General features: G+C 35.1%; 1 protein-coding gene across 2 annotated transcripts; it reads left to right on the forward strand.

Annotated features, from left to right (window-relative positions):
* The first annotated feature begins 264 nt into the window (after nucleotides 1-264).
* LOC109215768 (O-acyltransferase WSD1-like) lies at nucleotides 265-10,210 on the forward strand. Of its 2 annotated transcripts, XM_019379877.1 has the most exons (9): nucleotides 265-641; nucleotides 2,613-2,973; nucleotides 5,460-5,701; nucleotides 5,791-5,857; nucleotides 6,223-6,332; nucleotides 6,416-6,631; nucleotides 7,143-7,280; nucleotides 9,294-9,462; nucleotides 9,552-10,210. In XM_019379877.1, exons 1-9 carry the CDS (start codon nucleotides 372-374, stop codon nucleotides 10,034-10,036), a joined length of 2,058 nt encoding a protein of 685 aa, XP_019235422.1. In that variant the 5' UTR covers nucleotides 265-371; the 3' UTR covers nucleotides 10,037-10,210. The 2 variants fall into 2 exon arrangements, with proteins under 2 accessions (XP_019235422.1, XP_019235423.1); XM_019379878.1 differs by lacking the exons at nucleotides 9,294-9,462; nucleotides 9,552-10,210 and adding an exon at nucleotides 7,991-8,395 and having other exon boundaries at nucleotides 270-641.
* Nucleotides 10,211-10,544: the final 334 nt, after the last annotated feature.

A 10,544-nucleotide genomic window follows, 5' to 3' on the forward strand; every position in this document is an offset into this window, starting at 1 on the left:
TTTCTTAGACATCGTCTCAGTCAAACCTCGAGGGTATATCGAAAACGGCCTTCTTACCTTCATAAAGTAGAGGCAAGATCTGCATACGCACTACCGTCCCATACCTCACTTGGATCGTCTTAGTCAAACCACGGAAAATAAGTTGAAATGGATGAATTAAAAGTAACATTATTTTTCAATTGAGTTTAAATTATTGCCCATGTCAAAAATGCGCCAGCGCACACATTAAATGAAGTTGGTACTCTTTCTTCTATATAACAAAAAGCAACAAGAAAACAAAAAGAGTCACAGAATCAAGTGATATAGTCACACATTAAAACTTTTTCAGAGTTGCCATATCTTTTTGACATCAAACTGTACGAAAAAAAAAAATGGAGTCACCAGTCACAGGATTAAGATGCAGAACAACAGGACCATCATTTCTAAAGCCAATAGATACAAAGAGGAAAGCCATTGAAGAGTACGAAATGGTGGCTGTGGAAACAGAACCATTGAGTCCAACTGCTCGTTTGTTTCACGATCCAACTTTTAATGTCCATGTCGTTGCTATTATGGCCACAAAAACTCGGATTTCACCTCAGCCTGTCAAGGAGAAGTTGGAGCTTACTTTGCTTAAGCATCCTCGTTTCACTAGCTTGCTGGTATGTTCCTTGCAACATTTAACTCTATTTCGCTTTTTCTTGAGCTGAGTGTCTGCCGGAAATATGCTCTCTGTCAATACCCCATTAGTGGTATTAAACTAGGTTTATTGGTGTTGTTGTTATTTCTACGTGCGTTTTGCATGTTCCATATGAGTAAGTTAGCGTTTTGATATAAATTTGATTGAAACTTGAAAAATGAGCTTTAGAAGTTGTGTTGAAAAATAATTTTTGGAAGTTGAAATTGTCATATTTAGACATAGTATTTATTTGGTAAAACTTGAAATTGTGTGAGTGGAAGAAAACATTTCACCCACAAATTAAACTGCAACCATTTTTTGGGAACTTGAGATTGTTTTATCAAGTTTTTTTCAAAACTAATCATATTCCACGAAACAAACACTATTTTTAAATTTTTTGTTTTTGAGAAAAAAAAATAGCCAAAATTTATGATCAAACGGTAGCTAAATGTCTCCAAAACTCATTTTGTATGGCATACCCTTCTAGTTTCTACTCATTTTTCGCGTGTTGCGAAATATATTATTGGATTTCATTTTCTTCCTTGATTTTGAAGCACTTCATTTTATGAGATGCTTGGCACCTATAGTCATCTCGGTAGATTAAAAAGAGGTTAATTAATAAATGAGTTGGATCATAGTCGATCAAAAATTTTCTCCAGTCAAAATGGGGAGTCAACTTAAAATAAACATTGCGTCATAAACCAACTAGATCAACTCAAAATTATTTTCATTTCTTTATTTGTTATTTTGTATTAATTTATTTAATTACAAAATTAAATTGTACAAAACTTTTTTTTTAAACGAAAATAAAAAAGTTACAAAAGTTTGGCACAAAGTGGCTAAACTTTTTCTTTCTATAACCAACAAGACCCAAAAAAAAATATCATTTTAATAAATTTAGTAGGTAAACTAGATTTATGATTGCCCAAATTGGCCGAACTTTGAAATGGATTTACTTTTGTTATGTGGTAAACACTCCTAAATATAGAACCATATGTTAGTCCTTTGAGAAAACAACCTACAAAAGGATGGATTACCCAATTATTGTGGTACCAACTACTCCCTCGTCTCATAATATGTGTCGTAATTCTCTTGTGCACGCCACTAAAGAATAGTTTTTGCCCTTATTAAATATTTTCTCAATTTATGTGTCATCTCTATCAATGACATTATCCATATTTTTATTAAATGTGAATGCAATTGATTATTAAGGGTAAAAAAGGAAAAATATAATCAACTTTGTTTTGAACTTCTAAAATGACAAATAATTTGATACAACTACTTTTAATTACCACGACACATATTAGGAGACGGAGGGAGTACCAAGCACAAGCACAAGCACTTTAATTTTAGCAATATATACTGGAAATAAAAACAAATTAGGAAGTACAATACGTAAGGATTGGGAAATGAGGAAGCATACATGTTGTGCACCCTTAAAGATGCTGAATACTAGGAATTTCATAGGGCATCATTTATCTTCTGTTGATCGAGGTATCACTCTTTTATACGTTTTTAGTTTAAATTTTATACATTAAGGGTGTAAGACTTTATTAATTACACAATCAGGTCATATAAAAAAATTTTGCAGATAACTTTACTACTTAATAATATTGATAATAATTTAAAATAAATAATAAATGACAAAATTAATAAATTTTGAACTTATAATTTTAAAAATGTGATGAAGTTTCTGAATCTGCCTCGGAGAACAATCCTATTAGACATCAGTGCCTATCATGCCCGCCATTTAAGAGGCTTTTTTTTTTTTTGTTTCTTTCGAAAGAGAAGCAAAGCTACAAAAGCCGAAAAATGTTTATAAGTTAGTTTGACCGGCTTATAAGCTTAGCCAAACACCCTCAAAGAAAAAGAAAACTAGTTTACACATGCTGCAAGCTAAGTAAACCTATACACTCAAAAATCTATACTAAGTAGTAACATATTTTATGCACAGGTTGTGGATGAAGATAATTCAGCAGACATGAAATGGGTGCAAACAAAAGTTGATTTGGAGCAACATGTTATAGTACTAGAAGTGGATGAAAGTCAATTGACCGAATCACCAGAAAAGTTCGTGGAGGATTATATTTACAACCTTAGCAAAACCAACCTCGACAAATCAAAGCCACTTTGGGACCTTCACATTATCAATGTCAAAACTCGCGATGCAGAGTCCGTGGCATTTCTCCGTGTTCACCATTCTCTTGGTGATGGCACCTCTCTTATTTCTCTTTTACTCGCGTGCACTCGCCAAACTGCTGATGATCTCAAGCTTCCTACAATCCCAACCAAAAAACGGAGGCCTACACCTTCAGGTATATATGCCTGTTTACCCTAGAATCCGGATAACAATTGAATTTATATGGGGTTTCAAGGATCCGTGAACTAAAAGATACAAAAGGTTTAGGTTGAGGAAAATAAAGATAAAGACTCAACAATTGCTGTTAAAGTAAATAATCGCAGAATATAATATTGCTTAGAACAATTGTGCTTGATAGCGTACAAGAATCTAGAGAGATGGTACTGTAGTGTAATGGTTTTTTCCGGGTACCCTCCTTATGGGGTCTTCTCCCCTTTTATACATTCCGATTAAGGGTAAAAATAAGGTTAGGTAAATTAATTACATCGTGGATCCCTGTAATTACGCCTTAATGGCCTGAAGTGGTTGAGAAAATCACGTTTGGGCGAGATATCCGGCGACGCTTGGTTATCCGTTACGAGTCCGGCTTCCGACCTTGTGTGTTTCTCCATCCGGTGGTGACTCATATCGAGCTCTGCAACGGTCTCGAAATGACTCGACCTCGGTTGTAGACGTGGCCGTCGTTCTACCTTGCATCCAGGTCGGGTTCGANTTCGGTCTACGTTCGTTCTACGTACCTACCGTAACGAACCGCACGAATCAGCACTCCCGGCCCGACCCGTTCCGGCTGTACGTGGGTCGGATTGATGATTGCAGCTGCGACGGGAGCCTCCTCGGACCTGACAGGCTCCTGGACCCGGCTCTGGAGCTGAGCTATAGCCGATTGCTGGGCTTGCAGCATGTCAAAAATCATTTTAAGGTTGATAGTCTCTTCGCCGACTGCCTGGGCCCTCGAATCGTCCTCTCCCCGGACGCTATGCGATGATCCGGAGGCCTGATCAGTGTTGAGCGCCATCCGGGAACCGGCATCTATCGGGTTTTCGAGCCCGGGCATTCCATTGTTTCCTGTCTGCTGTTCGAGTTCATTGTTGATTGATTGTGCCATTCTATGAGTTGGTAATTTGAATGTAAGATGGACTCTTTTGCAAAGAACCAGTGTATTGTGATGTGTCAAGAAAGAGTATCAGAGAGCTCACTAATATCCTTAGCCCCACGGTGGGCGCCAAACTGTTTACCCTAGAATCCGGATAACAATTGAATTTATATGGGGTTTCAAGGATCCGTGAACTAAAAGATACAAAAGGTTTAGGTTGAGGAAAATAAAGATAAAGACTCAACAATTGTTGTTAAAGTAAATAATCGCAGAATATAATATTGCTTAGAACAATTGTGCTTGATAGCGTACAAGAATCTAGAGAGATGGTACTGTAGTGTAATGGTTTTTTCCGGGTACCCTCCTTATGGGGTCTTCTCCCCTTTTATACATTCCGATTAAGGGTAAAAATAAGGTAGGTAAATTAATTACATCGTGGATCCCTGTAATTACGCCTTAATGGCCTGAAGTGGTTGAGAAAATCACGTTTGGGCGAGATATCCGGCGACGCTTGGTTATCCGTTACGAGTCCGGCTTCCGACCTTGTGTGTTTCTCCATCCGGTGGTGACTCATATCGAGCTCTGCAACGGTCTCGAAATGACTCGACCTCGGTTGTAGACGTGGCCGTCGTTCTACCTTGCATCCAGGTCGGATTCGATGGCCCCGACTTGCCCCGGACCGGACCCAACCCGGTCGGGCTCAAGCAAAAAAGGGTATCACCTAATACAATGCCTTCAGTACTTCTATTATGAATGTAAATAGAGTTTTTCGCAAAAATTTGCTAGTAGAGGAAGACCTCCTAGGGATAAGAGACATAGGGCTAAATTTAGTTAGAAGCGGCAAATAGACGGATTGCATCAAATTAAACTTAAAAGGGCCAAAGTGACTAAAACTGATAAATGGATCATGATTTAACTTATCCAAGGTTCGCTTGAGTCAAAGCAAGTTGGATCAAGATGTATTTGGGTTATATCTGAGAGTGTCAAATCAACAAATGAGTTATAACTTGATTCAATTTGAATAGGTTAAAAAAAATTGGATCAAGATGGATCGAATAACTTGGCATACTTCAACCTGCTCTACCTATCATTCCTTTTTATTTTGCTTATTTAAAATTTAAAAAAATTTTTTTTTTTAATGAAAATTACTATAACCCTAAGCTTTTCAGAATTTTAAAAATTCTCAATCTCCATATTTGATTTTGTATGTTTAGGTTTGGATTCCATTTTGACTTGTCGGGTTTACATTATTTATTCCATCTTGACCTATATTTTGGATTCAACTTGTTTCCTTTAAGAAGAATTAGCCCAAATAACTGCCCACCTAATCGCTTAAATTAAAAATAGCCGGTGAATGTATAATATATGCATAATTTATGTATTTTATGCATATAACAATATATAGTCAATGTATAATACATATAGCTAGAGAAAGTAAACAGTAGATATTCGCTATTTGTGTAAGGATCCCTTGATTTATGTAAACAAACGGATAATAACCAAACTCATTTAAACTTGGGCAAGTTATTAAGAAATGAATTGATTTTGCCACTTTTAATGTTTGACAGGTTATTCAGAAAAGGAAGGGTCGTTCAGATTATGGCAGTATTTGGGAAAATTTTGGCTTTTCATAAACATGATACTCAATACTATAGTGGATCTTTTGATGTTCTTAGCCACAGTCATCTTTTTTAAGGATACAAAAACTCCAATGGCAGCTCCACCTAACTCTGCGTCTAACGGTAGACGAATAGTTCACAGGATAATCAATTTGGATGATTTGAAGTTGGTGAAAAATGCTATGAATGTGGTAAGCAATTTGAACATTATAAATGAATAAAGTTTATATATATTGGTTGTTAAAGTTAACTGATATTGTTGCATGCATTTTCTCCACAGACTATAAATGATGTTGCCCTGGGAATAACACAAGCTGGTTTATCTAAATATCTCAATAGAAGATATGGTAAGTTATTTAGTCATGAACTCTTGCTGTTAACTAGTGTGTATTATCTTACGAGAATAAAGGATAATGTGGATCAACCAGAAGAGATATGCTTAAAAGTATTTGCCTCAAGGAGGAATCCTAGAATTCCGTCTGTTTTCTAGGTTTGGAAATCAAGTAGCGGTTTCAATATTTAAATTTTTGAGTTTAATTTTTATGTTCTCACGATGGAACCTAAACATTTTCGCTATTTTAATAATTGTTAAAATTTTAGTAACATTTACCAAATTGCTCTGCTCCATATAAAAAATGTTGAGTTCAATTGAACCTGTTTATTATATGTTACATATTTCTCTGATATCCACTATTTTTCCGACTATTTACAGCCGTTGGTAAGGAAGATAAGGGAGCCACTGAGAGAAACAACAATCTTCCCAAGGACATTCGACTACGATCATGTCTTATTATAAACCTAAGACCCTCTGCAGGAATTGAAGTAAACTTTATTCTGCTATTATTGTTGTTGTTGCTGATATTATTATTATTGAGTCGTATAATGACATGACATGAATGAAACAGGATTTAGCAGATATGATGGAGAAGGGCACAAAACAAAAGGGAGGTTGGGGAAATTGGTTTGGTTATGTGCTCTTACCTTTCAAGATTGCATTGCGTGATGATCCTTTAGATTATGTTAAAGAAGCAAAGGCAACAGTAGATCGCAAGAAACGCTCATTTGAAGCTTTAATCACAATGATGTTAGCTGAAGTACTAGTCAAAATATTTGGTGCCAAGGTATATGCATATTCAAATTCAATAATATTTAGTGAACTTTTATATATACAGTGAATTCTTTTCGTATTACTTAAAAAATAACTATATATAACTTTGCACAATAAGTGTAACTAGTTTCTCGACCTACCACAGCCGCTCAAAATTACACTCATAGTATAAAAAACCTTTGCACTGTCATCAGTGTATACAGTGAATTCTTTTCGAGTTACTTAAAAAATAACTATATATAATTTTGCATAATAAGTGTAACAAGTTTCTCGAAAATAAGGTAGACAACCTACCACAGCCGTTTAAATTAGACTCATAGTATAAAAAACCTTTGCACTGTCGTCAGTGTATGGTTGAGGTTGTATACGCTGAAAGTATAAAGAATTTTATGCTGTTAGTGTAATTTAACCGGCTATATATACAGGTTATTACCGTAGCTTTTTAGTTACCATATCATTAATCTATGAAAAGTTATTAATTGTTATAAATAAATTTAACCTAATGCTGTAATTTTTTTTGATAGGTAGCAACAGCAGTGACTGTGAGAGCATTCTCAAATACAACAGTATGCTTCACCAACTTGGTTGGACCACAGGAAGAAATTGGGTTCTGTGGCAACCCTATTACTTATCTTGCTCCAGGTGCTTATGGGCAGCCAAGTGTAAGTACTGATCTACTCTACTCTTGAGGCATTTGCACTTTATAACTACTAATTTGGAGATTAATTAATACGTAGTTAAATATTGTAATGTCGCCAAAATACTATTATGAAGCAAGATAGCTAATTGTAGATAAAATTTATTTAAGCTCGTGTTTACATCAAACTAATGAAAGCAAGATATGTCTCTCGTGCAGTCATTTAATAGTATCATTTAAATATAGTTAGGTGATATATATTCTTAGTTTAATTTATACTAACTATCAAGATTAAATTGTATATGTTGGTGTAAGTACTAGGCGAAGATAAGCTTTAACCTAATTATATTGCATGATCCAAGTCCTACACAATGGAAAATCACCTCTAGAAGCCTCTTTAATTATTTGATGCTTGAAACTGAAAGGGGGGGGGGGGGGGGTGTTGATAACTGGAAATGTTTGCAACATAAAAATTTTTATCTTGAAATGAGAGGACTGTTTTTTCTTGGTACTGCTAGTTGAAGAGTCTCTTTAATTTATGTGCATTAATAGTATATTGATTTCTTACTTTAGCAGGTTAAAATGAGCGTTACAATAGTTAACTGTGTGTTATAAGCCTATTTTGATAATTTACTTATTATAATTGGCTAAAATACATCAATGACACATATTTTTACATTATCAGTATATACGAGTGACATCAATAACACATTTTTCCATTAATTGTAACTCTAGGCACTGATGATCAATATCCAAAGTTATATTAATAAGATGATCATCGTCGTATCTGTTGATGAAAGTGCTATTCCTGATCCACAACAGCTGCTTGATGATTTCGAAACTTCTTTTAATCTCATAAAGGATGCCGTTGTTGAAAAAGGGCTTGTCAAGAATCTGAAATAATGATGAGGAAATCCAACCAAAGAAGGTTGTATAAACATTTATATTACATGTTGAAGAACTTTGCAGTAATTCACCAGTTGTTGCGTATTGCGACTAATTCTCTTCACAATTCCTTTCAATAGATATCGAAGAACATAGTACTATATATTATTGTTCTTTTGGGAAACTCCCTTTAAGTTAATCTATTCATATCAATGTATTGCATATTAATTTGTTAGTGTAAATCTCTATTGTTTTTATTTGATATATTAACGAGGAGTGTGAACATACTACTAAAAAATTAGGTTTTAGCGACGGACAAATTCTGTAGCTAAACAGAAAAATCCATCGCTAATCTCATTTAGCGACGGATTATCAATAAATTCTGCTAGCTATGAGCGTTTCAGCGACAGATTAAGGACGACGTTCGTAGCTAATTCCAGTTTTTTTTTGTAGTACCGCGTCAGATATCTATCGTCAGTCAAATTGGTCAAAAGTGGACAATCCATTAAATGCGGGTAAATCGACATTGAACCACGGTTTTCTTACTCGGTTTAATTTGTGAGCCTCCTTAAATACCTCCCCTTGCAAACATACAATTATTGAAGAAAAAACGTAGCAAATAAAGAAGACTTCCCTCAAACAACAAACAGGATCTCAAGTTTCTGAATAAGTTAATAAAAAGGTTTTTTGAGAATGGAATGGTCCCCAAAATATGCTACCAATGCGTATCTTGACACCCTTAAGCTGGTTTGTTCCCCTCTTGAATTTCTCTTTTTCATCTCTATAGCATCAAATTCAATTTGATTAGTTCAACTTATATAAGATCTTGGAACAATTAGAATATCATGAAAACGAGATGATTCTGTTCCAAAAATGAGATTAATAAAGTCCCACGACACGTTTTTCCACAAGGAGCTCCGGGAACTATAAATAATTGTTTGAACATCGAGTTACATTTACGTACCATCGGTTCCTACATGTATGATATGTGATTGATTTAATATCTTGATAAACTAAATCTCCTTCCCTGCTTCATGTTGAAGAGACAATTAAATAAATAAAGTGTGCATGAGATGGTGACATACTTCAACATATTTCATGAATACCAAAAAACATGAAATTGACTGTTTAATTTCCCATTTATTCCATGCAGTGTAGCAAAAACAATCAGAATTGTGATTCTTGCGGAACACAAGAACCCGAGAGTAACGAGTTCATATCAGCACTAGCAGCTGGTATGAGTGCCAAATTAATGGTAGAAGTCACCTCTGAAGTCTCTCCATCAACTGTGGCTTTAGCAGCAGCTGCTCGTCAAACAGGAGGTAAATGTTGAAGTGCATGACCATCTCATCTAAAAGTTTAAGCCGTTAGACAAACTATACTTTTATTTACTTAATTTTATTTTTGGCAGGTAAAGTTGTATGCATTATTCCGGAGCAAAAACTGGACAAGACACAAAAAGTGATTGAAGAAACAGGGCTAAATGACATGGTAGACTTCAAGACTGGGGACCCTGTTGATGTCTTGCCTCACTACGAGAACATCGATTTCTCTCTCGTTGATTGCAAGACTAAAAACTACGATATGTTGATCGAAAAACTTGATGTTAATCCCGAAAGATCAGTTGTAGTCACAAATAATGTAGAAGGGAGAAATGGGGTTAGAGGAAAATTGAAAAAAGTGGAGAATGAGGTTAACATATATTCAACAAAGCATCATATAGGTAAAGGTTTAGAGGTTACTATGATAGAAAGAAGCAGATTAGGAAGTCATAGTCATGGTCATCAAAGAGGAGAAAAAAAGAGGGGTAAAGTGAAATTGAGTGAAAAAAGCAAATGGGTGTTTGAAATTGATGAAAAAAGTGGTGAAGAACATATATATAGGACGAAAAATTGATTGGGGTATAAGTTTTTAAGCGAAGAAAAGAGGTGTGACAATACTCTTAAGATAAAGTTACCGATCAATTGCGGTCAAGTGTGTGTAGATAAATAGAGAGCTACTTTTCTTTTCTTGTTGTAATTGTTTTAGATTTGATTAACCTCCCTCCCTATCCTTTTCTTTCCTCTTCAATTGCATGTTGGCTCAGAAAGTGGGAAGAGAAGGGAAATTAAGGGAAGGGGCTTATCTTGGTTGAATGTAGAAGCTAAGGGGAGATGATTTGAAAATGAAAACTATGCTTTATTTCTTTCTTCCTTAGTGATAAAGTAACTTAAATTTCCATGCGCGGGCACGCACACACATTGTAATTTGCAAGTCTTCTAAACTTTCTTAAAGAATCTATATACATAAAATAAAGATAAAATTGATTAGTGCTTGATTGCACATTTGAAAATGGATTGACTATAGCTATATTATACGGCGGCAGGCCAGGATTTTAATCTTATAGTATGAATTTTAGAATGAC

The sequence above is a fragment of the Nicotiana attenuata genome, unplaced genomic scaffold (assembly GCF_001879085.1).
Source record: "Nicotiana attenuata strain UT unplaced genomic scaffold, NIATTr2, whole genome shotgun sequence".
In the NCBI taxonomy this organism is placed as follows: domain Eukaryota; kingdom Viridiplantae; phylum Streptophyta; class Magnoliopsida; order Solanales; family Solanaceae; genus Nicotiana; species Nicotiana attenuata.

Coding starts and splice junctions, on each gene's coding strand:
- LOC109215768 (XM_019379877.1), top strand. CDS start 372: ATGGAGTCACCAGTCACAGGATTAAGATGCAGAACAACAGGACCATCA. Junction 642..2,612: donor CTCGTTTCACTAGCTTGCTG/GTATGTTCCTTG, acceptor TTTTATGCACAG/GTTGTGGATGAAGATAATTC. Junction 6,632..7,142: donor TCAAAATATTTGGTGCCAAG/GTATATGCATAT, acceptor TTTTTTTGATAG/GTAGCAACAGCAGTGACTGT.